General features: G+C 40.8%; 1 protein-coding gene across 4 annotated transcripts in view; it reads right to left on the bottom strand.

Annotated features, from left to right (window-relative positions):
• UPF2 (UPF2 regulator of nonsense mediated mRNA decay) overlaps positions 1-27,268 on the bottom strand; it is a gene marked incomplete at its 3' end in the record, with an annotated part of 133,945 nt that overhangs the window by 41,385 nt on the left and 65,292 nt on the right. For all 4 annotated transcript variants that reach the window (XM_084623474.1, XM_084623475.1, XM_084623476.1 and 1 more), the window contains 7 exons: positions 22,750-22,935; positions 19,228-19,431; positions 18,014-18,289; positions 14,579-14,762; positions 5,649-5,788; positions 3,436-3,540; positions 1,697-1,795 (listed from right to left, as the gene is read on the bottom strand). In XM_084623474.1, the coding sequence (XP_084479600.1) occupies positions 1,697-1,795; positions 3,436-3,540; positions 5,649-5,788; positions 14,579-14,762; positions 18,014-18,289; positions 19,228-19,431; positions 22,750-22,935 (1,194 nt within the window). The remainder of the gene's footprint in view (positions 1-1,696; positions 1,796-3,435; positions 3,541-5,648; positions 5,789-14,578; positions 14,763-18,013; positions 18,290-19,227; positions 19,432-22,749; positions 22,936-27,268) is intronic.

The following is a 27,268-nucleotide window of genomic DNA, read 5'->3' as shown; positions in this document are numbered from 1 at the left end:
TTCAAATGGCAGCAACATTTATAATGCTTAACATCCTATGTAGGGATAATCACATGATGCATAAAGCCAAAAATGTGTCTGTGTCATTGGCTTTATCTTTATTGAGCAGTCAGTTGAAAGAATCAGTCAGCATCTCCAGATATTTATTGGGCAGAAGAAAACAATTTACAGCTGCTTTATTAAAAGCAATTTTCCTCCAGCCATACTACTTCCATTCCTTAATCACTGATTCTTGAAACAGTACTTGAGCTCATTTTATAGAGTTCCTACATAATCAGTAATTGCTCCTTCCAGTGTCCATGGAAATTTCCATCCTTCCACAGCAGTCACTAAGAAATTCAAATGAGGTTAAGGCATTATTTTCTACTCTGGCCCAGGCTCTGTTTTCTCAAAATGGCCACTGCCTTATCTGTAATTTTAAAAATGCTTGTATTGCATCCCTCTACTGACAGATTCAACATATTTAATTTATCAAATACATCAATTAGGTATGCCACAATAAATCGCCAATGCTCGTCTGGAAATAGTTTCTGCATCTTCACCTTCCAGAAATACAAATCTCATTTCTGAGCTTTAAAAAATAACCAGCTCAAAACTTTTCCCCTTGACATGAATTTTAGAAAAGAAAAAAGAAAAAGTATCTATTTGCACTCAGAACACATCCCCAGTCACAAGCCATATTGAAAATATCTGGAATTGAGTGTTCCGACAATAGAAATAATATAATTTAGCAGTTTTACAGCATTTGACAAGGTTGCGTTATGTTCAGGAAACATTTTTTGTATTGAAATTTACTTTACGAAAGTGGGTGAACAGATTTGACTCTTGTTAAAAGCCCACTTATGATGCCTGTTTTAGAAGATGCACCGTCAGCAAAGAATCAATCACGTCCCACTGGATGTTACAAGAGTGAAAACTTACTCCCTAGCAACATGTCTGGATTAGTCTGTATAATAAAATACCTCCCTGAAATATCACTAGCATTCAAAGAAACAAGTATAAACTATAACTTCCGCCACTCCAGCAACATCAGTAGGCTCATCAAGAAGACATGAGAATTCCTTTGTGTATCTTCTCAGTCAATTAGGACGGCACCATCCAAAGGCCAATTCATCTATGTGGTGTCTGGCAGTACTACTGGAAGAGCAGAAGCAATTTAATATTGCCTTTTAATCTAAACTTCACAATTAATAATCAGGATATTATCAAACAGCAGACCCAAGACTGAATCTTGGATTATCTCTCCCTTCCTGAGCTGGCAGGATGGGTGCATCTCAGAAGCACACCTGCTGGTCAGTAAAGCACAGGATTAATAGAGCTCCATTTAGCACTCAGAGCTGCAGGATATTTGTAACGACAGGAGAAGGAGTAAAGATTAAGGGGGAAAGGGAGGCTTTTGTGAAAGCACAGGATTGAGCCAAACCACCCCAGCATACAAGACTGATTTTCATGACTGTTCTTCCCAAAAGGCCCCTACCTAGGAAGCTGGGCAGAAGGACTTGTATAAAAAAAAAAGGCCGCACAGCAGTTGTGCAGAATTAAGAAAACCTAGCACTGAAGGATGGCAGCCAAAAACAGAGTATGAAAAAACACCCACATCCCATGGTGCAAGCAGCTCCATGTTAACCACTTATTTCAGAATCAACTATGCAGTAAAGGTGCTTATTTAATCTAAGACGATAACAAGGACTAATACCTGAAGATTCTCCAGCATCATTTTATCCAATGCCTGAATGAAGTCCTCGTCCTCTACACAAGGAACATGTTTAAGTCCTCCTCCTTTAATCATTACTTCCTGGTTTAGAAGACAAATATTTTGTTACATTAATTTCAGCAGTAGTGAAGTTCAGGATGGATCCGAATTACTAAGAAAATTACTCTGCTTGCATCTCTGACAAAATTTGTCATGGGTTTAGTTTAAAAAAAATTGCTGAAGGAAAAAAATGTTAGAATGGATTTGCCCAGTTTAGGAATTTTGGTGTTTACTGCTCTAATGCTTACTAACATTGATCACTGCCTAAAAACTGATTATCTGCAATATGTTACAATACAGTTGGCACATTGATTTGTACTTATTTTAGATATCATGACTACAATATATACAAAATAATATTCTCTCCCCATCTGCAACTGCAACTAATTGATTTGGCTGTATTTCTTAGATTGGGAAATTAGAAAGCTTATTCAGAGGGGACTGCCCATAAATATTTGTAAAGCACACACATATAGCAGGTACTACTGTAAATAATAATCATCATCTATTCATGGGACAGCTGATGTAAGGGTGCACTGATGCAATGAGACCCTAGTTAGTTATCTACAGAGAGGCTTTGTGGTTGTTTGGCATATAGTTCTTGAGAACACATTTTAGTCTATGATAATTTTTATTCTTTTTAAGCGGAACAAAATTGTAGACCTAACAATATGAAACAAGACACTCAGCTCAGTGGGGGGCCAATTGGTTCTGCCTCTGCACCACCATCCAGTAAAGCAGCAGCAGAATGTTGCAAGACCAACAACCTCAGTAGTCTCTGCTGAATCTCTTGCATAACATCCTCCTTCCCACTCTCCAACAGCTGAATGACCTCCTTGGGTGCCTTCTCTGGGCTAAAGGCTCTCTTTCATTAATGTCAGAACAGCTGACTAATACTAAGCAAGTGCCATCACCCAAGAGACACTGGCATCAAAGGCCGTCTATATAGGTCCTCATTCTCTATCACACCTGTTTCCGCCTCTGGCAATGCTTCTGCTTGTTTCCATGATCCAAGTGACTGTGTCATTTGGTGCGTCTTTTTGATCTGAATGGAGGTAATCAGAATGTAACACAGCAAATACCTCAATATGCTACTTTTTCAGATGTTACCACAGCACATCTGTTTTGGGGTGATCATTCCCCATCTTACTATTAGACCACACTCCAGGCACACAGCTGGATGACCAGGTTTGATGTGGTTGCTTTCGATAGTGATGTAACAACACACCCCCATCATTTCTTCACTGCTGCTTTTTGTTTGTTTGTCCTGCTTCCTTATTACAATTCTGTGACACGAAGGAGAATCTACTTTACCATGTCAATTTGCTATTAGTTACCTCAATAGCATGTCAAAACTTCCCTTTTTTCTAGCAGTCCACTCAGTGTTTTCACAATGGCTATGCAATCTCTTCCAATGTGAATGAGTATTTTCATGATTACTTGTGACACTTTCACTTTCCTAAGAGTCTTGTAAGTAAAATTGTTTGTATGAATGTCTGTGAAAAGCAAACATTAAGGGGTTGCAAATGTCAAACTGAACTTGTTTTTGTCTGAAAGAACATCTGTGAATATTTTTAGTGTATGTCCCCTAATCTCTAATGAGCATTATCTGCTAAAAATATTCAGTCAAGAAAACTGAGCATGTAAAACCAGTCTCATTATTCAAAAGCAGTGGCACATACTGTGTTCTCTTCATCAGTTTCATTTTCCTTATTGGAGTCTGTGAGGTAATCAGTATTCTCTTCCTCTTCTTCCTCACCCTCCTCATCGTCATTGTCTGAGCACTCCTGAAATAGCATATTTAAAGTTTAAATTTTAATGACATGCTACATTTTAACATAATTTAATGAGAGAAACATTAAGTGCATTCACTATTTACAGCCCCCCTCAGTGCCATGAAATGTTGTATAATCGATTGATTGATCTTTGATCACAACATGCAATGTAGTCTGCTTCGAATGATAATGCCATGCCATCTAGCGACAGTTAGCGATCAGTTTTTGAATACTCATCTTACTGTCACACTAACCCTTGATCTGCCCTATGCCTGGGTCCTCATGTTGTTTCCAAAACTTGTTCTTTATTGAACAAGTTACATTTTCCCCAGTGAGACTGATCTGAAAGCAGACTAATTTTTTATTAGACAAGCTGTTTTATGCAGTGTTGCTGAAGCTGTGTTGGTCCCAGGATATTAGACAGACAAGGTGGGTTAGGTAATATCTTTTACTGGACCAAAAAGAGACACACAAACTTGGAGAGAGAAACGAACTTTGAGCTACATTAAGCCACAGAAGTTAGAATTTTCAAGATCACATATATTAGCATATTGCACACTTGCTTTTGTATTGGCTATATCAATTTGATTCAAAAGATTACTGAAGCAGTAATGAAGACTGACATGATCCCAATGCTTCTTATTATCCATATTACACAGGAAAAATGATGAACAGCACAAGGTGCCTCTTGCTTCCTTTAGTTTTGGTCTTTTATATGATAGTTAATGCATCTGCTCCAATAACTGGTATAGGAGATGGTACAAAAAGAGCTTTATATTTACAGATTAATAGCTATGCTGAGAGGTAGCATGAGAGGAGGGGAGGAAAGGATAGCTCTGTGGTTGGAGCATTGGCCTGCTAAACCCAGGGTTGTGAGTTCAATCCCTGAGGGGGCCATTTAGGGATCTGGAGCAAAAATTGGGGATTAGCCCTGCTTTGAGCAGGGGGTTGGACTAGATGACCTCCTGAGGTCCCTTCCAACCCTGATATTCTATGATTCTGTTGGGCAGAGCACAGGGTTGTGGACTGAGGACAGCACTGAGTTCTAACCCTTCCTCTGCCACTATTTCCTTGTGGACTGAGGACAGCACTGAGTTCTAACCCTTCCTTTCCACTATTTCCTTGGGAAAGTCTCTTGAATGCTCGGTGTTCACTTTTCCACACATGTAAAATGGGGATATTATTGCCTACCTTCCGAGGGGTGTTGAGGGACATTATTAAGGGCCCTTTTTGCATAACCTGAGCAAATGGATTTTTGTACAGGGACTCTCCATAGAAGCTAGGAGGTAGAATCCTTCCCTCCATGAAGCACAAGCAGAACTGGTAACTCCACAGCACATAGGGTTTAGAATCCCACCTAAACATTCTCTCTACAACTAGGGCCCTGTGCACAGCAGAGCAATGCTGCATCAACTGACTTCGAGGCTTTATGCAGGCCTACCACAAGGTTTAGGCCCGGGTTGGGCAAATTACGGCCCACGGGCCGAATCCGGCCCCTCTGGGCTTTGGATCTGGCCTGCAGGATTGCCACCCCCGCGGTGCAGCAGGCCCCGCTCTGCTCCAGGAAGCGGCCGGCATCACGTCCCTGCAGCCCTGGGGGGAGGAGGGGGCTAGAGGGCTCTGTGCACTGCTCTTGCCTGTGGATACCTCCCTGGAAGCTCCCATTGGCTGGGAATGGGGAACTCCCTGCCCTGAGCCCCCTGCCTGCACTCCAACCGCCTACGGCATCCAAACCCCTCCTGCCCCCCAAACCCCTGCCCTGAGACCCCTCAGGCACTCCTCCCTGCACCACTGCTCTGAGCCCCTTCCCACACTGTGCACCCCCACCCCTTTCCCTGATCCCCCTCATACGCCGCACACCCCTCCTCTGCCCCAACCCCTTGCCCTGAGCCCCTTCCTGCTCACCGCACCCCCTCCCACACCGCACATTCCCTACTGCACTCCAACCCCCTGCCCCAGCCCTACATTCATGGCCCTGCATGCAATTTCCTCACCCAGATGTGGCCCTTGGGCCAAAAAGTTTGCCAACCCCAGTTTAGGCCTTTATGGTTTGCAAAATGCTAAGTATTTTTTCCTTCTATGTAAGAATAGTGCAAAACAAGGTAAATGAATGTGATCACCTCTTCCTCTGGCTCATTTACTTCACTTTCATTTCCAGACTGTTCTTCTGTCTCTGCTCCACCTTCCTCCTCCTCTTCCTCTTCTTCCAGATTCTCTCCTTCCGTCATAGAATCTTTTGAATCTTTGTCATTCACAATGCCTGAGAGTTGAAAAATAGGAAGGGATTAGGAATAGAATGTGTTAGACAGGAAGCAATCTTTTGCTGTGGCATCACATTAAAAATACTGCACTGATGTATGACAGTTTGAAAAACCCAGCCCTAGTAAATGCTGACTAAAGTATTATGCAGGACTAGTGATTAAGTCTTGAATGATATATGTATTTATAATTGTATAAGGTATTTCTTTCTGAGCAAAATCATAAGAGAAAATGGTTTCAAAACAACTCAAGAAAGAATTTTTACTGGGAACATTTAGGAATTTCCACAGAACACCCATCAAGTAAAGAAGTGTTACATCTCAAAATATCTTTGAAATTTCTTCAACTCCCCTGTACTACATTTTGAAGGCTACATTAAAATGACACAAACATCTTAGATGCTGTACATAAAATGCCAGATGCTGGATGTTATTGGATCTCTGCAGTGTGATTTTCAGTATTCTGGGAGATTTATCAAGAACTGTACAGACTGTTTAAGAAACACTTCAGAGCATGTAGTGAAAATTCCTACAACCTGTATTAGAAACTCTCAATTCTCAATTTATGGCACTACATCAAACAAAACCACAGTAAACATTTTTGTTGTTACTGTGATTTATTATAAAATGAAACTCAGTACATTTCATAACTCTGGACAAAACATTTAGCCTGTTTATAATAGATTCTTGTAAAACAAACTGTTTTTTGTTTCCCTAGTAAGGTCCTGAGATCCTGCATTTGAGTATGTATGGGCAAATCCTGCACCCTTCCCAAAGCAGTCACCTAATGTCCCTATCATACTGTAGAGAGGAATACTTCAAAGGGTCCCAGCTCATCTTACCATCTTCTCCATTAACAGACTCATTGTCTCCATCCCTGTTAAGTCTACTTTGTCTTCGGTTTTTGTTTTGTATTATTTTGACAAGACAACCAACTCACTAATGCTCCGATTTCTTCATGAAATTATCCTTCAATTTGATCTGTTCTCTTAGTTATATTGTTTCCTTTAAATAATTACAAGTGTATTTTAATTTTGGTTTGAATAATTTTGGATTATCCCAGACCCTGCTACTATGTCACTAAATATTCTGTGATATAATTTCAATTCTCCTTTATGGAATCAGACCCCATTACACATTATCAGATCAGAAAATGCAGCAGGTATATTTCAGCTTACAATTTAGTCTTAGAAATAGTTAAACTATTAATAAAAAACATATGAGAATTGAGTATGGCTCTGAAATATGGAAAAACAAGGTAATTTATTTTTGAAAAAAATCTTGCTAAAGCTAAGCCATCCACTACAAAAATGGACAAGCTTCTAGCACAAAGTACTCTTTCATACATACTTTAAATTTTTTCATTAATCCACAAAACCACTTTATACTCATGGGGATTGTGGTTTGAGCTAGCAGAGAATGATATTGATGCTAGCCTTGCCCAACACAGAAGATTTCAGCCAATGATTTTTCAAAGATACCCTTCAAAACTGATGTAGTCAGTACACAGTACCTTATTCATAGTTTAAACTATATGACCCATACAGTTAGGTTAGTTATTCTGGAGTGCAAAGAAAGAACTAATTTCCATTCTCCAAGAACTTTGAGTAGCTACTTTTGTTTCTTATTACAGCAACCAATGCTTCAATCTACTGCAGCAAGTTTGGGCTCATTTTCATAACTGTGGAAACCTGAGCTGGGGACAAATTTTTGTAGCAAGAGAGATTTTTGCTTCTATGGGCCATCATGAGTGCATTAAATTGGGGCTTCAACACAGACCAACAATGATCAGCTCAGTACAGACTACCCCAAATGCAACTGTATTGGCTATGTCCATGAATCCACTGCAGAAATCTTATTCACATTGCTCCTTTAATCATTATCCATGAGTTGTGCTATAAGTCATGAAAAGTTACAAGGAAGCATTTTGAAAATCTGATGGCCAGGCTTTGTTAGAAAGATCTGTGTAGCCTTCAATCTACAGATCACTAGAAAACAAGTGCGGTGCCTTTTCCTTGTTTCAGTTCTATAACTCAAAGTAGACAAATGTTAACCTACTCTAGTTTATTGTATAACATCAATTTGCTGGTCGGCTGTTAGACACTTCACTGATAACAGATTTATTTTAAGTGTCCTAAAACAGGTCATGCAGTAACTTTTGCGATTTTACAGACACATCAGTTTAATAATATAAATCTATACCAGTAGCATGACAACAAAATACTAGGGCTTCAGAGCACTTCTCTACTCAAATGCTTATATTAAACAATGCAATATTTCATACAAGAGGATCCAGTACTCCCTTGAATTAAAAAACAAAACACATTCTTAGGTGAGCTGCTCAGATACAGTCTTAATGGCGGCCATGTGAGGTACTTAGATCAAACTTGGCAATGCTGATGTATACAATTCTTATCTACTAAGATTTTCTAAATGAACAGTGATTTTGGGAACCCCATGTTTTTTTCAGTACCCAACTGGAGACTTTAAAAGGACCTGAGTTTCAGAAAGCGCTGAGCACCCGCAATCAGCCAGGGTCTTTTAAGGGGTCTTGGACAGGGCACCCAATATCATAAGTCACTTTAGAAAATCTGGACCTAAGTCCTGAATAAGACATTTAAATTTGCCAAATCTCAGTAATGCTATTAATACTAGGGTATTGTTTTGTACTTCGTGGAGTTTGACTCAAGTTCTGCTCATGCATACACACTCCCTTCCTGCCAATTCCAGAGGCTCCAAGCTATCAATCTTCCTTTCTAATGATGAACTGGACACAACTCCCCTCAGAACTAATGGACTGATGCTGAATCACAAAGGTATTCTTAAGGAGGACATGAGAGTATGGTCTTTCAGCTGCACTTCAAACCCATACTGGCTGAAGGAGCAAGTATGAAAACCTGGGTTTCCATGGACAGATTACTCAAGAACGGTAACACTTTTAAACAGCACCTGAAGTTTAATGAAAAGAAATATATTTAAAGCTGTTCCAGTTTCAAACCCCAACATCCATTTACATTGGATGAGTTAACAATCAAGGAGAGCAAGAGTTGAGACTGAGGAGTGAGCACTGGAAAAGGTATCTTTAGAGAGAAGAGAACTGTGTAGGGCAGAGGTCGGCAACCTTTCAGAAGTGATGTGCCAAGTCTTCATTTATTCACTTTAATTTAAGGTTTTGCGTGCCAGTCATACATTTTAACATTTTTTAGAAGGTCTCTCTCTATAAGTCTATATATTATATAACTAAACTATTGTTGTATGTCGTATTGTCGTAAAATTAAATTAAAATGCTGATCTTATGCCACCGGTCCGCTCAGCCCGCTGCCAGCCTGGGGTTCCGTTCACCTAGGCCGGGAGCAGGCTGAGCGGGGCCTTTGGCCGGGACCCCGGCTGGCAAGGGGCCAGCAGCCAGAACCCCAGACCGGCAGCCAGCGGTCTGGGGTTCCGTCTGCCGGCTCCTGCCAGCCAGGGTCCTGGCTACTGCCCTGCTCAGCCCGCTGCCGGTCTGGGATCCCAGCCCTGCCCACACAGAGTGGGTACCTACCTTCTCTCTGGTTCTAGCCCATTCTCTTCCTCTCTCTGCACGGAGCTGAGGGTGGGAATGCACTGAGAACAGGGCTGGGGGTGAAGGAGCAGGAGCTAGAATGAGGGAGGGGGCTCAGGGTTGGGGTTTGGGCGTGGAGTGCTTACCTGGGCAGCTCCCATTTTGTGCGAGGGGTGCACGTAGGAATGTGGTGGGGGGGAAGAGTGCAGGAGCTCCCGTTTGGTGCTCAGGGTGGGGGTGAGAATGTGGGGGGTGCAAGAATCAGGACATGGGGTGTGGGGGGGACTGGGTATGTGTGGAGGGTGCTGGAGGAAAGACTGGGGATGTGGAGGGGGTGCAAGGGTCAGCGCAGAGGGCTGGGAGGTGTGTATGAGGAGTGCCGGGGTCAGGGCAGAGGGCTGGGGGTATGTGAGGAGGGTGCAGGAGTCAGGGAATGGGGTGTGGGGGATGCAGGAGTCAGGGCAGGGGGTTGGGGGGAGTGCAGGGGTCAGGGCAGGAGGCTGGGGTGTGTGGGGTCAGGGCAGAGGGTGTGTGAGGGGGGTGCAGGAGTCAGGGCATGGCATGGGGGGCTGGGGGGTGTGAGGAGGGTGCAGGAGTTAGGGCAGGGGGCTGGGAGTGTGTGAGGGGGGTCAGGGCAGGGGGCTAGAGATGTGGGTGTGGGTGCTCCCAGCCCCTTGCCCAGAGCGGCTCACGGCAGGAGGCTGGAGGGGATATGCCCTGATTCCACCCCTCTTCCCCAAGGCCCTGTCCCCACCTCTTCTCCGCCTCCTCCCTGGGCAGCTGCGGCTTCTCCCCCTCCCTTGCAAGGGCCGTCAGCTGATGGGTGGCAGGGAGGGAGAGGAGGAGGGGCAGGACCCCAGCACGCTGCGGGGACGGGGGAGCTTGCCTGCCCTGCAGCAGCAGCCGGCAGGAGCAAGCTTCTTCACCCTGCCCCCACGGTGCAGGGGGAGGGGGGCGGAGAAGAGCGGGCTGGGGCAGGCAGGATTTTTAATGGCACACTGCTGCCTGCTGGGGTCCGGCCTGGATTCGGCAGCGGGCTGAGCTGGGGCCGGCAGCTGGGACTTGGCTGGCAGCAGCGTGCCATTAAAAACTGGCACGCATGCCATAGGTTGCCGACCCTTGGCGTAGGGGATACTGGGCCTAAGGAAGGTATGGGCAGAGGTAAAGGGAATGTGATTAGAATGGGAGAAAGGGTGATGAGAGCAAAGAGTACTACTAGTTTTTGCTTCCATATCAGCCTATTTAGAGAGCAGCCAACCCATCCGACCAGTGAAATCCTTTTAACTAGCATCTCCACCACATAAAAAAAAACCTGGTAATAACGGTGTGAGAGCAGGTAGCGGCAATCTTCCCTCTATCATACTGATCCAGTGCCAAGCAGAGATGTTAGAGGAGCACTCTACTTGCTCGACTTGCTATCATACGAACAAGAAATATAATAGACGTCCTAGCCACTTGTGATCACTTCAAATCACAAGCCGGTTTTGCTAGAGTAGGACTATTAACCTTTTAGTCTTGATTAAATTTCCATTTTGGCAGTTACAATACACTCTGCTTGCTTAAATTTCTTTCCTACACAGTAATTTCAACTGGACACTATATTCTTCCTCACTACATGTCAAGCTGCTGCACCAAATTGTTAAAAGTTCATTTCCAACCATGTATTGGCTCCTCTTGTATGTGCATGTAAATAATTTGTAAAGTTCTTTCGGATGTCTTATTCTTATATTCATGCCACATATCTAGAGATAGATAGGCATGTGTGTGAAAGTACAAAATATTAACACAGGCTAGAACAGTGTCAAGTAAATAGTATAAAAAAAATCTGTCATATATCCATTTTAATTATCTGGAATCTTTACCGAACCTCAGAAATAAATCCACAGAAATACAAATCTGACAAAATTATTAAAATCGTGTAGGAACAGATTATGATTTGGAGTTTGGTCAGATCCCTCATTAAAACTATTCAAACAAAATATTTTCCAGTGAAAATATTTGCACCTATCATAATAGCTTTCAAAGATATGAACAGAGAAAGAGAGTAGAGTCCAGAAGATTCTTATCTATGTATAGTCATAACAGCAACGGATTAGCAACTATCCTACCATGTGTGTGTTCAACTGGGAACAAAAGATACTGGAAATCCAACACAGTTGCTCATCCAATCGCAGCTTTAAAAATAACAACAGTGATCTGCCTGTCTGGTGCCAGAATGAACACAACGGAATGCCATTCCCCAAAACTGGCTCACTCACGCTCCAGGAATAAGGAGATCCCACTACTGTACTGGATGCAACCGATTTACAGAAAATGGTTCAGAGGCTGGAAATTACTTTTACATACAGAAGAAACTGCTGGGCATCTTTGAAAGGAATATATTAAAATGCATCTAATTAGTCATAATTTGCCTTTTTGGGTGAGTTAGAGATCATGAAAGCAGTAGTTTAGATCATGCCATGAGGAAGGGAAAAAATTTCACCTGAAATGGTTTCCATTCCAAATTGTTTTTTTCCTTTCTGATCATCATAACATATATAAGGAAATCAAAGTCTGATATTAATACTAAATTATATTTGAAGAATTTTAATTAAATGAATAGCACAGTGAACAAAATGCAAATTCCTCTTAAAAATAAAATTCAATGCATAATTTCTCCACATATTGACCCTTAAATTAAGGGATTACTTTGAGAACTGAACTGATTTAACTAGAAGTAGTGTGGATCAAGTTCTTGCCTAAAACACTTGCAAGTAAAAAAATCCACAAAAAAGCCTCTAGCAAAACAGGGCTTCCAATTAGAAATTAAAAATTATAAAATAAATCCATTCAACGACTGAATACATTAACAACCAATGGCACTGCATAAAGATGTTTTTTTTTTTTAAATGCATCACTACCCTAGTGTTTCTAGATATAAACATTAGGGAGTGTTTGGTCAATTGAGCTGTGGGGTCCCCATGGCTGGGTGTTTGCTCCTGATGCTAACTAATTTCAACACAGATAACTTTGGAGTGTTTCATAAATGTATACCACTGTTGTTGGACGAAGAACAGGTTTACCTTTTAGTAACTCACAAATGCAGCACTAGTTTCCATATGCTTTTTAAATAAATCAGTCTATGAATCCAGTTTAATAGAAGCATAAAGAGAACAGAAGTAGTGTTTATATTTTGCATAAGTAAGGGAGGCACATTCTCATAGAGTAATTTCCTCCACTGAAAACTGTGAGCCTATTTATGAGCATTCCAAGGAAAACATAAAAGACTCAAGATGTTTGACAGTCAGCTTTCTAGAAATAGAGCTGTGGTCAGTAAACAGAATAGCAAACAGGTTCCCTTGTTTTATTGTAGTTCCAAACTATTCCAATTTGACAAGAATTGCTATTGCCATGCCTAACATAAGAGTAAGTCAACATGTGTCTTGGAAAATACAGGATTATACTGAACCTTTTCAACCCAGGGAATAAAGAATATTGTAACTCCACATGACAACTGTCATTTCTTCCTCTGATGCAGACCACCAGGAGCAATTCCTTGGTGACTTTTATCCTGCAGAACTTTTATGCATCCTGAAGGGAAGGATTTCTTCCAGAAAGCTATCTGTCAACCACTTCCTAAAGTCTCCTTGACTCATTGAAGTCTCTTAAAGAGTGACTTAGTTTGTCTCCAGATCTGCTTGCTACTTGCTAGATATTCCAAAAGTTCAAGCAAAAGTATTTTTTCTACTTTATTTCTGTAATACATCATTGTTAAAGACACTGTTAATCTCTCTACATAGCAAACATTGGAACACTCATGACACTTTGCAGGCCTAACTTTAAAGAAAAAGATACTAAGTGGTCAAGTTTACCCTTCCTAGAGTGCTGAAAAAGATGCCCAAAGCACCATTTTCCTCATCTATTTAAGTATTCACTGGAGACATGCTAACACCACACTTCTGTGGATGAAAAGAACTGTATATTTCAAAGCTCTTCCAATAGGTGGTTTAGTAAATAATTTTATCTCCATTTTATGGAATGGTGTAAATGAGAGTCAGAGAGATTTCATGAATTGCCGAAGGTGGCGTAGCAAAGTCAGGGATGTTACACAGATCTCGACACCCATCCCTATGCTTAGTCCACTGGAGCCCAGCTGCCCCTCTATATGCATTCATGAGTGTGCCTGTGGAAATACAAACAACAAATATACTAACACACTGCATTTCTGCAGTGTCTTTCCTTGAAGACTATCAAGATGGTTTTCAATCAATTTAAACTTGGTTCAATCAACTGCTAAGAGGCAGGTAATGCAGAAGGAAAACTGAATGAAAGGGGTCAAGGGAGTTGTCTAAGGTCACATGTCAAGACTGAGGAACAGAACTCAAATGACCCCTAGTTTCACATAATATCCACTAGCCCACATGAGTAGGCACAACTGTTCATTTCAATAACTGGATATTACAATACACATTTCATGCTTATTTGAATGCCTTGTTCTTAGGTTTGCCAACTTGGTAATATTTAAAAACCGGACACTCCAACAGAAGTGCCGGAATCAACCCTGTCCTGCCTCTTCCCCCGTGGCCCCACCCCTTCCCCATAGGCCCCATCCTTGTCCACTCCTCTTAACCCCTCCCCTGCATCACTCAGTGCTCTTCCCCTCCTACCCTCACCTCCCGGGTCAGGACGGATTTTCCTGCAGAGCTGGGACCCAATGAAGGTAGGAGGTGGCCCCTGATGAGTAGGGGGCTGGAGCGGGTGATGACCTGGCACCTCCCTCACTAGTAGTAACCGCACATTGTGAGGTCCCCTTTTCGACCGGACTTTCCAGTCGAAAACCGGGCACCTGGCCACCCTACTTGTTCTAAAAGCCCAGTGTTTGACTGTAAGGGTCCCATATACCTTAAAGGAGTCCAGGTAATTGACCCAATGGATACGCTTCTGTGTGATGAGCTACTCAGCCACCAGGACTGCTGGATGCACTAAATACCGTATCAAATCAGCCAAAAGCTCTTGCGTACTGACAAAATTAGAGATGGTGGATTTCCTTTTCCTTTTACACCAGTCATCAGAAATAAAAACCACAATCACCTTCGTGTTTAGTGTTTCTTTAGGTACATCAAATTAATATATTTCCCAGATTCAGAACAGGTCAGGAAATCCATAAAAAGGTTAAAAACGCCTAAGGGTTAGTGAGAATAATAAATAAATAACAACAACAACAACAGCGTAAAAGACGAACAACTGGCTTTGCTGATATATTATTTCTTACCTAGTTTTATTAAGAATTCTCGTTCCAAGTCTTGTACCTGCCTGACGGATTCTTCCAGAGAATTGCAGAGTTTTATCTTTGGTCTCAGCAGTTCTAGGGTATCACTGATCATATAGTCAATGTCAATAGGAAACGGATGGTCTTTTGTCCAAACTTCCAAATTCTTCTTCCACCAAACATACCTCTGAAATACAAAACATCCTCACATTATATACATACTGTACTTCATGTTGACTGAAGCTATTTTACCAAGAAAAAAGACTTTACCAAAACATTTTCTTTAATGTAGGAGCATACAAGTCACTAAAAACATACTAAAGTCATATATCTTGCTAAAACAGTTTGAAACAATTCGAACAAAATCCCTAAAATAAAAAAATCCATATGGAATCTTAAAGTGACAATCCAGATTTTAAATTACATAACCAAATGAATCATCTTTGGCAACTGACAATATTATCAAAAAAATGGATATAGAATGTAAATACCCTTTTTGTGGCAGATTCTTTCAATGAGAGATGGGCACCTACGTGTCCTTTGTGCATTTCAATTCTTGTACAAATGCAGCCATACAAATCATATTTATTTTTAAAAGGGAAGACATTTATCACCAAAATGTGAACATTAAAACTTCAGGTATCAGTGGGTGATGCTTCTATCAAAAGTATCATCATATTATGGGTTTCAGAGTAACAGCCGTGTTAGTCTGTATACAGCTTACAAAAGCTTATGCTCAAATAAATTGGTTAGTCTCTAAGGTGCCACAAGTACTCCTTTTCTTTTTGCATCATATTATGGAGATATGTAGCAAACCAGCACTACATTCATCTGTAAGATGCAAAGGAAATTCTACACTTATTTCTACAAGTGTATTTAAGGGCAGAATGAGAGAACAATGAGGTTGCGCAGGTGTATCTGAAGGCAGAGTATGATCAGCAAAACCTTTATTAATGGTGGTGATGTTCAAGCCAGAAAGAACTCAGTCTGACTTTCAGATTTTCAGGACTAACAGCAATCAGGAAAAAACATCTTTTAATTTTAGACTGATCAAATTTGATATGTATTGACAGGGAACCCCATAATATGTTAAATAATCACTTCTTTAGTTTAACCACAAAGGAACTGAGTTAATATATATGCCATTTAGGGCTGTCGATTAATCGCACTTAACTCACGTGACTAACTCAAAAAAATTAATCACAATTAAAAATATTAATCGCGATTAATCGCAGTTTTAATTGCACTGTTAAACAATAGAATATCAATTGAAATTTATTAAATATTTTGGATGTTTTTCTACATTTTCATATATATTGTATTCTGTGTATAATTGAAATCAAAGTGTATATTATTTTAATTACAAATATTTGCACTATAAAAATGACAAACAAGAAATAGTATTTTTCAATTCACCTCATACATAACTGCACTCAAAAATAGAACAATGTAAAACTTCAGAGCCTACAAGTCCACTCAGTCCTATTTCTTGTTCAGCCAATCGCTAAGACAAACAAGTTTGTTTACATTTAGAGGAAATAATGCTGCCCTCTTCTTATTTACAATATCGCCAGAAAGTGAGAACAGGCATTTGCATGGCACATTGGTAGCCAGCATATGCTAAACATTTACATGCCAGATATGCTAAACATTCGTATGCCCCTTCATGCTTCAGCCACCATTCCAGAGGACATGCTTCCATGCTGATGATGCTCATTAAAGGAATAATGTGTTAATTAAATTTGACTCAACTCCTTGGGGGAGAATCGTAAGTCCCCCGTGCTGTTTTACCTGCATTCTGCCATATATTTCATGTTATAGCAGTCTCAGATGATGACCCAGCAAATGTTAGGTTTCAGAGTAACAGCCGTGTTAGTCTGTATTCGCAAAAAGGAAAGGAGTACTTGTGGCACCTTAGAGACTAACCAATTTATTTGAGCATAAGCTTTCGTGAGCTATCCGATGAAGTGAGCTGTAGCTCACGAAAGCTTATGCTCAAATAAATTGGTTAGTCTCTAAGGTGCCACAAGTACTCCTTTCCTTCCAGCAAATGTTGTTCATTTTAAGAATATTCACTGCAGATTTGACAAAATGCAAAGAAGGTACCAATGTGAGATTTCTAAAGATAGCTATAGCACTTGACCCAAGGTTTAAGAATCTGAAGCGCCTTCCAAAATCTGAGAAGGAAGTGGTGTGGAGGATGCTTTCAGACGTCTTAAAAGAGCAACACTCTAATGCGGAAACTACAGAAACCTAACCATCAAAAAAGAAAATCAACTGTCTGATGGTGGCATCTGACTCAGATAATGAAAATGAACATGCGTCGGCCAACACTGCGTTGGATTGTTATCAAGCAGGACCCATCATCAGCATGGACGCATGTCCCTTTGAATGGTGGTTGAAGCATGAAAGGACATATGACTCTTTAGCGCATCTCGGATGTAAATATCTTGAGACGCCAGCTACAACAGTGCTATGCGAACACCTGTTCTCACTTTCAGATGATATTGTAAACAAGAAGCGGGCAGCATTATCTCCTGCAAGTTTAAACAAACTTGTTTGTCTGAGCAATTGGCTGAACAAGAAGTAGGACCGAGTGGACTTGCAGGCTCTAAAATTTTACATGGTTTTATTTTTGAATGCAGGTTTTTTTGTACATAATTCTACATTTGTAAGTTCAACTCTCATGATAAAGAGGTTGCACTACAGTACTTGTATTAGGTGAATTGAAAAATGCTATTTCTTTTATATTTTTACAGTGCAAATACTTTATTTTTTATTACAAGTGAGCACTGTACACTTTGTATTCTGTATTTTAATTGAAATCAATATATTTGAAAATGTAGAAAACATCCAAAAATATTTAAATAAATTACACTCTATTATTGTTTAACAGTGCGATTAATTGCGATTAATTTTTTTAATCACTTGACAGCTCTAATGCCACTACTCCTCCACTGGAGTTATCTTTTAACTTCCCTGTTTTCCTTTTGTCCTTCGAAATTAAACTGAAAGATTAACACAAGCACTCTGAAGTCCACGAATGTTTCAGAATATTCTATGGAGTTACCATGGCAACATCCAGTTACATTTGACATTTTAATGCCATTTCAAGAATCTCTCTCATTAAAACTATGAACATCAGAAGGGATTTAAAAAATCATTACAGAGCTTGTAGGGTTCACACTCAGGCCTCAATTCAGCAAAGTATTTAAGTATGTGCTCAATTTAAGCATGTGAATAGTCCCAGGGAAGTCTACAGGACTGCTCATGTGCTTAAATTTAAACACATTTAAATGCTTTTCTGAAGCAGAGCCCAAAATATAAAAACCTAAATGTACAGATTCTAGATACTATATAGATAAATCTTTAGGACCATGCAAAGATACACCCACCACACAAAGACAATTTTAAACACAAAGTTAAATTTATTAATACCTGAAAGTACACAAGAAAGCAATCAAGCTTCCGTTTGCTGGAACCTCTGTCAAAATATTGCCCACAGGTATCAAGGATGGTGCAGACCAGTCTAATTCGGAAAAGATGTTCTGGAGGGTCCAGTGGACTAGCAGTACCATCAGGGTTCACACCAAATGATGTAAATGAATATAGAGTTCGAAATATTACAGCTGACTCTACCATTCGGTAATTGTAAAGTTCTCCCAAGAACTTGGCACTGCTGATCCGTCGCTGATTAAACTTTGGCTGGTTAACCTGAAACAAAACCCAATATTTACTAGTTTAATGCAGGACACACTTTTACTTTTATACATGTGGACACAATAGGAATTACTATAAGGAGCCTTACAGTCTCCACTACAGAAATGTAAACTAAAAAAGTATGTTTTTGCTTTAAATAATGTCGTCACTCCTTGATATAATTTGTTACAATAGATCCCAAAGATAACTCTGTTCTATCTGACAGGTTTCAGAGTAACAGCCGTGTTAGTCTGTATTCGCAAAAAGAAAAGGAGTACTTGTGGCACCTTAGAGACTAACCAATTTATTTGAGCATGAGCTTTCGTGAGCTACAGCATTCATGTATCAGATGAAGTGAGCTGTAGCTCACGAAAGCTCATGCTCAGATAAATTGGTTAGTCTCTAAGGTGCCACAAGTACTCCTTTTCTGTTCTATCTACATAACATATTACATAAATTTTAGCATACACAGTAGTGCAGATAGTCATAGAACTTGGCCAATCAATAGATATCATAAAGGTTTGAATGAAGTCCAGTCCTGTATTATTTAAAAGAAAGTTTCTGGAATTTACTTTGGGGGGGGGGTTATCTAGAAAAAGCTTTCGATAACTATGAGGTCTATCAAATTATGGACTTCCAAAGAAAATGATATGAAAATCCATGGCTTCAGATATTTAAACATGAGACTAGAAAAGCATTATACATAGTGCACAGGGAACAATCTTACCACGGCAAGGGGACAAAGTAGGTACCGCAATAACCCTCTCTCATTTTTATTCTGACTTTATGATTGACCTTAAAGAAAGCAGCAGGCACGTAGGTACAAAAGTAATCAATCAAGCAATGAAAAACATTTTCCATTACCTCTATTTCTATTTTTAAATTGTATTTAGAAAGGTTTTATTTTAATTTTTCTGATGAACAAGTGAATGAACTTATAATATATTTTTTACCTCCATGCCTAGGCGAATATCCTCTAGCACTCCATCCACGACATGAATTCCAACGTCCTCTTGGTAAAGCACCAACCCTGCTAAGAGGTTAGCTACACAGTGAATACTATTGTATTTCACATTCCAAATGTTGATCATACAACATATAACATAATCTTTCACTTCAGAGTCCTGCCAGGGCAATTTGCGCATCTGTCTCAGGACCTAAACAAGATTTGTAAAACACAATTAACAATTCAGCAGGCAAAGTTGGGTAGATGCATGTGTAAATGAAACCTGTTATATCTTGTAGTCATTACAAATGCCACCCACAAATAGTATCTGTGGCCTCTTTCTAAAGAAACACCCCCACCTATTCAGAAGTGGATTCATATGTTATGCAAATGAAGTAAATCTAATGGATATATATCCCAAGCCATGGATACCTAATCTAAAACCTACTCCAAGAGAAGACAGGTGGTCCTCTCCAGCTTGTCATTTCATAGAATCATAGAATCATAGAATATCAGGGTTGGAAGGGACCCCAGAAGGTCATCTAGTCCAACCCCCTGCTCAAAGCAGGACCAATTCCCAGTTAAATAATCCCAGCCAGGGCTTTGTCAAGCCTGACCTTAAAAACCTCTAAGGAAGGAGATTCTACCACCTCCCTAGGTAACGCATTCCAGTGTTTCACCACCCTCTTAGTGAAAAAGTTTTTCCTAATATCCAATCTAAACCTCCCCCACTGCAACTTGAGACCATTACTCCTCGTTCTGTCATCTGCTACCATTGAGAACAGTCTAGAGCCATCCTCTTTGGAACCCCCTTTCAGGTAGTTGAAAGCAGCTATCAAATCCCCCCTCATTCTTCTCTTCTGCAGGCTAAACAATCCCAGCTCCCTCAGCCTCTCCTCATAACTCATGTGTTCCAGTCCCCTAATCATTTTTGTTGCCCTTCGCTGGACTCTCTCCAATTTATCCACATCCTTCTTGAAGTGTGGGGCCCAAAACTGGACACAGTACTCCAGATGAGGCCTCACCAATGTCGAATAGAGGGGAACGATCACGTCCCTCGATCTGCTCGCTATGCCCCTACTTATACATCCCAAAATGCCATTGGCCTGCTTGGCAACAAGGGCACACTGCTGACTCATATCCAGCTTCTCGTCCACTGTCACCCCTAGGTCCTTTTCCGCAGAACTGCTGCCTAGCCATTCGGTCCCTAGTCTGTAGCTGTGCATTGGGTTCTTCCGTCCTAAGTGCAGGACCCTGCACTTATCCTTATTGAACCTCATCAGATTCCTTTTGGCCCAATCTTCCAATTGGTCTAGGTCCTTCTGTATCCTATCCCTCCCCTCCAGCGTATCTACCACTCCTCCCAGTTTAGTATCATCCGCAAATTTGCTGAGAGTGCAATCCACACCATCCTCCAGATCATTTATGAAGATATTGAATAAAACCGGCCCCAGGACCGACCCTTGGGGCACTCCACTTGATACCGGCTGCCAACTAGACATGGAGCCATTGATCACTACCCGTTGAGCCCGACAATCTAGCCAGCTTTCTACCCACCTTATAGTGCATTCATCCAGCCCATACTTCCTTAACTTGCTGACAAGAATACTATGGGAGACCGTGTCAAAAGCTTTGCTAAAGTCAAGAAACAAAAGCTTTGCTAAAGTCAAGAAACAATTTATCGATGCGCTCTCAACAGTTCAGGAAGCCAGTAAGAAATCACATGACTGGGAGTAGAAAGATCTAGAACAACTATCACACTACAAACCACAAGACCATCTTCTTCTGAAAGGCTCGGATTGCAGGAAGCACCACTTCATAGTGAAGCTGCCACTTTATCCCCTTTTCCGTAAAATCCACGGAAATTAGCTGATACTTGTAATGGGACTCAGAAGAGCAGAACTATAATATTGGAACGGCATTGAAAAAATACTAAGATTAAAACAAAATTCTACACTTCTCTTGAACAAAGTAAACCGAGTCACAACTTAAGTAAAGGTGATCTGAAAGCAAACATGAACCTTAACATCTAAGCTACACACAGAAATTTTTTTAATGGAGAAAGTTAAGACTACAGAATAAAAACAAGGAGTCTAATATACCCTGAACTTTTAGGGCTAGATTCTCAACTGGCATAAACTGGTGGAGTTCCATTGCTGCTAACAAAGCTCCACCAATTTACACCAGCTACGGATCTGATCCTTAAATTTATATACGTGTTATTTATTTTGCCTAGTACTATTAAAAACATAAAGCGAGACAGAAACTCAGACCACTTATTAAAAGGTATGGAATACATTTGGTCTGACCTAATACAAACATTGTGCAGGATGGAAACACCTCTCCCAGATGCTTTGGTACCATATTCACTCAGCACTGGATGTCTAACACAATGGTTCTCAACCAGGGGTAAATGTACCCCTGGGGGTACACAGAGGTCTTCCATGGAGTACATCAACTCATTTAGATATCTGCCTAGTTTTACAACAGGCTACACAAAAAGCACTAAGAAAAATCTATACAAATTAAAATTTCATAAAGACAATGTCTTATTTATACAGCTCTATATACTATACACTGTTGGAGAAAAACACAGTTCTCACTTTCAGGTTGGGTGCAGCTATCTACTTCCACAACACTGAAATGGAAGTATAATATGTACATTCCAGCTGATTTTATAATGATATGGTAAAAATGAGAAAGTAAGCAATTGTTCAGTAATAGTGTGCTGTGACACTTGCATTTTTATGTCCGATTTTGTAAGCAAGTTGTTTTTAAGCGAGGTGAAATTTGGGGTACATAAGATAAATCAGATGTCTGAAAGGTGTACAGTAATCTGGAAAGGTTGAGAACCAATGGTCTAACAGACATCCAAGGTTATATCCCAGAGATACTGTAGACTCTCCCTGCACATGTCTTAGAATAAGACTGGTGTACCTTTAGAGTTTGAGAGCCTCACCCCCCAGTGTGACCTGATGAGAAATCACAAAGTGTTCTTTTCTGGGACTTGCATATTCTCAGACCTACTCCTCTTCTCTTCCTGGAAGACTAAAATCAAGGCTGGAGCTCTACCTGGACATCCCCATTGACTCACCTTAAAATATCTTGCCTTGTTAGCATGCACATGCCTCTGATTTTAATAGCTCAGACAGTGTGCCCATCTTTAATATAATCCTGATCAAGGCATAGCAGAAGCAGTTTCTCCTCTCCTGGGAGTAGTAAACATTAATCTCAACCCTGCCCTCAGACACTTGCTGTGTTCCAACTTTCTTGGATCCTTCAGAACAAATGTCAGATCTGGAGAATTCAAAACCTCTTCCCATCTTTTCAACCTCAATCATTTACATGGGTCAAGCAGAAGCCTTCTTTCCCAGCATTAGTTAACTACATCCTTTCACTCTCAGGTTCTAAATGAGTACCTATAATTATTGTTCTTGTAATAAATAATTTAAGAAAATATAAAAAAGGAAGAGTTGCATCATGTCACAAGTACTGCCATCTACAACATCAAGATTTCACATGGATTCACCTTCTCAGTGGTGACCTTGGAGAGATCCTTGTAAAGAAGCTTACGAATATACTCCTGCAGAGGTGGGCGTTTCTTTCTCACAGTTTTTTCAGCAGGAGGGGGATTACAGTAGTAGTATGCATTCTCCACCATTGTGACATACCGTGCATCGAGATGCATTGCTTGTTTCTTTCTCATCATTTGTTCCTAGAAACAAATAAAATGTATCAGGTGAAAAATGTTTCTCATTAAGCTACTAAAGTTCCCTCAAACCAAAAGTCTTCATAGTGTAACTGATGGGTGGCTGGAGGCAGAGTGCAGAGAAACAAATTACAAGTATGTTGCTTGTGATGGTGGGGGGCAGAGCTCAACAGCCTAGGGCTAATTTCCAGTTTATGTCTTATGTTCCTAAAGCTCATGCTTCAGGGTTTTGGCTGACAACTGGGAGAGGCCAGGAAGAGATTATTTTCTCCGCAATGTTTTCTGGGAGGTTTTTAAAATCTCCTTCCTCAGAAGCATCAGGGATGGCCAAAACTGGAGATGGGACATGGGGCTGGGTGGGCTAGGGCTCTGGGATGGCACTGAGCATTCTCGCACTCTCAGGTGCTTGGCTGGCTGGCTCTTGCTCACACTCTCAGGGTCTAACTGATCACCATAATACGTCGGGTCAAAAAGGAATTTGCTCCTAGGTCAGACTGGCAAGTACCTTGGGGTTTTTCCGCCTTCCTCTGTAGCGTGTAGGCATGGGTCATATGCCAGGACTATCTGAGTATTTCTAATTCAATCAATTCCTTGCCACTGGAGGGCCCTCAAGCACTGGTGCACCTCAGTCCCTCCTAGTCTCTGCCTGTGGCACATAAATCTAGTTGCCTGTGGGCCTCATTTACTTTGGACTCATTTCCATTGTTGGGTTCAGTGTGCAGGTGCTGGGTGATGTCGATGGCCTATGATATACGGGAGGTCAGACTAGATGATCAGTGGTCCCTTAAACTATAGGACTATGACTATTTTTTTTTTTGCAGCCTTCTTAAAAACGCAGGTGAAAGCTTGAAATTAAGTAGTTTGTTCCGTATGACCATCGTAAAGCTCATTTATTTTCATTTATGTTTCTCCAGGGATCACATGAAGAAGATTTAAGAGACATTTAAGTTTTATCTTAATGAAACCTAAAAAGCTCCTATTTATTCATATTATGATTCTACTTAATAAGTTTTTCAGCTATTAAACATAAATCCTGTGTTCGTGCTGTGATTAGCACAATGGAGCCCTGGTCTATGATTAAGGCCCCTAGGTATGACAGTAATACAAATAAAAAATAATGCGTTGAAATATTTAAATTAGCACAGTCAATCAATAAAGACTTCTTACACACTTTTTACAACATGGTGAGAATCAGCAAAAATTACACTGGAATTCCATATTTACTTTTTTTCAGTGGTATTACCTCTGATATTTATATTTCCCATGGTATACTCCAGTGTTGGCAGCTAGATTTTGGGACGACAAGATAATAGATCGCAAACAGAATACCACAGTAAACGACTATTTCAGGAAAAATGAGAACAGGGGTCAGAGGCTGAAACCTGCTATACACATATACACATCAAAATACAAGAACACAAGCAGTTCTAAATTGGTGCATTCCACAATTAAAAATATTGAGATTTAATTGAATTTTATCATACAATATTTAAAACAAAATGATATAAAATCACACCAAGGTTATCACAGGCTCCACATAGTCTGAACAACTCTGGAGCTGTTATCCTAAAGGGATCACCTAACTTTAGAGGTTACGTATTAAGAAGCCAAATAAGAATCAATCATACCATTTAAGGATGTATCTAAATCTTAGCTTGTCTATGCATAGTAACCTAGAGCATCAAATCTAGCTATCATCAGAACTCAGGTTTCCAGTACTTTTTCATTCCCACATGCAAAAGTTGTTCATGAAGCCAAAGTGGTCTACTCAAAACTAAGAATAGTTAACATTCTTTCATTGTAGTCTTGCCCTCTAATCAGAAAAGTCTAGAAGGAGGTTGAAGATCTTGAGAGCAATAGCAATAGGTAATGCAGTCCAATATCCATCTAGAGAGAGTCTTTTTTAAGAGATTGAGGATCCCTTAGATCTGTCAGCAATAGAAAAAAATAGTCTGGGAGACTTCCTGAAGGGCTTAGTCCTATCCAAATATAAGGCTAACGATCTCCTGCATCGAGCGTGTGTAATGTCACCTTCCTTTTGTCCCAGTGTGGTTTCAGAAAGAAAATTGGGAAGCGGATAAGCTAGTTTATATGGAAGTCCAAAGATATTTTCAGTAGGAACCGTGGGTGTGGTCATAGTGTAATCTTGTCTTTGAAAAAGACTAACGGGTGAGGGTAACCCATTAGAGCCCCTATCTCTCCTATACTTCGAGCAGAAGTAATGGCTGCTAGAAATGCGGTTTTCCTAGAGAGGTACAGAAGTGAGTAGGTGGCCATGGGTTCAAAGGGAGATCTGGTTAGCCACTTGAGGACAAAGTTGAGGTCCCATGTCAGTACAGGACATCTGATTTGTGGGAAGAGGTTACCCAGGCCCTTGAGAAACCTTCTTTTGTAAGGTGAGTGAAAAGAGAACAACAGTCTATCTTATGATGGAAGGCAGTGATGGCTGCAAGATGCACCTTTACAGAGTTTAGAGATAATCCTGATTTTTTTAGTTCAAGGATGACAAGTGATAGTGCAGAGAATGTAGGAGTAATGTGCCTCAAGTCACACCGGAGTTGGAATCTCTTCCACTTTTGAATATAAGTGTGACGAGTAGTTTGCTTCCTTCTATTCAACAGCACCGCCTTTCAATCCTTGGAGTGGGTCATTTCCAAGCCTTTGAACCATCAAGGAGCCATGCTTTGAGCCAGAGAACCTGCAGATTGGGTTGATGGACCTGGCCAGCATCCTGAGAGAGGAAGCGAGGAATAGGCTCAAGAACAAATCACCAGTAGAATAAGGTATGTAAACCATGTCTGACGTGGTGTCATGGGAGCTATGAGGATAACTGTGGCTCTCTCTCTATTTTTTTTTTTTTTAAATCTTGAGCTGGACTGTGGATATTAGAGGAATCGGTGGAAAGGCATACAAGAGATCTGTGTTCCATTGTAGAAGAAAGGCGTCTCTGAGAAAGTGATAACCCACGCTGGGCCTGGAGCAGAACTGGGAGCACTTCTTGTTTCTGGCTGTGGCAAATAACTTTATCTTTGGGACTCCCCAATGTAGAAATATGCTGTGGCGAATGGAGGGATTTATTTCCCATTCATGATCCTGGGAGAAATTCCTGCTGAGAGTGTCTGCTGTAGCGTTTTGTATGCCTGGGACATAAGCTGTTGAGATGTTGATTTGGTGGCGAATGCACCAATTTGAGAGTTTCACTGCTTCGACACAAAGGGAAAATGATCTTGCTCCTCCCTGGCACTTTATGTAAAACGTACAAGAGATGTCTGTCAATCTTTATATGCTTGCCCCGATCAGTGGTAAGAAATATGTACAGGCTTTTCTGACTGCTCTGAGTTCTAGTAAGTTGATACGTAGTGTGGACTTGAGTGGGGACCATTTGGCTTGAACAATGTGCGTGTCCAGGTGGACTCCTCATCCCAATAGGGATACGTCTGTTGTGATTATTAAAATTAGGGATGACTGAGTGAAGGGAACTGCTGCACAGACATTGTGACTGTCTTTCTACCAGTCAAGGGAGTTGCTGGCAGAAGTCTCAGGGCTGGCCTGGATTGTTGGGAATAAGTTGACTAAGGTGTTGAACCTGCGTGAGGGAAGGATAGTGTTAGCCTCTACTGCATCTATATAGGCTCCTATGAATTCCAGATGCTGTACTGGAGTTAATATGGTTTTTTGGATGTTTAATTGTAGCCCCAGCTGAAGAAATAGGTCCGTGGTCTTTTGTGGGGCCGTCAAAGCTTCAAAGGAGTGTGCTTTGAGCAGGCAATTCTCTAGATGTGGGAATATCATAATTCCTTGTTTGCACCACTACCACAGAAAGGACTTTTGAGAACACTCTGGTGCAGACGATAGTCCGAATGGGAGCACCTTGTATTGAAAGTGATCCTGTCCCTGAATGAATCACAGAAACCTTCTGGGATGGATGGATTGCAATATGAAGATAAGCATCTTGTAGGTCAAGGTCTGAGAACCAGTCCCGTTGGTCCGAGATGGAATTATTTGTCCAAGAGTAACTATTTTGAAGTGCTATATCTTTACAAATTTGTTGAGTGAATCCCTTCTATGTTGAGTTGGAACTGGTTCTATAGCACCTAGGTTCAGAGAGAGTGTTTCCTGAGGTACAAGATGCTTGTGAGAAGGATGCCTGAGATGGTCAGGGAGGGGGGAATGGGCAAGTGGGAGGGAGGTAAAATGGATCAAATACCCTGTGGAGATGATCTCCAATACTCACTTGTCTGTGGTTATACATTTCTAGTTGACGAAAAAGAGTAAGGTGGTCACCGAAGCAGGGGAGTTGTTCGGGTTGTTGCCACAAACAAATATGAAGGTGGTAATT

The sequence above is a fragment of the Lepidochelys olivacea genome (assembly GCF_965140295.1).
Source record: "Lepidochelys olivacea isolate rLepOli2 genome assembly, chromosome: 1".
Classification (NCBI taxonomy): Eukaryota; Metazoa; Chordata; order Testudines; family Cheloniidae; genus Lepidochelys; species Lepidochelys olivacea.
This window is presented reverse-complemented; position numbering and strand designations above follow the sequence as displayed.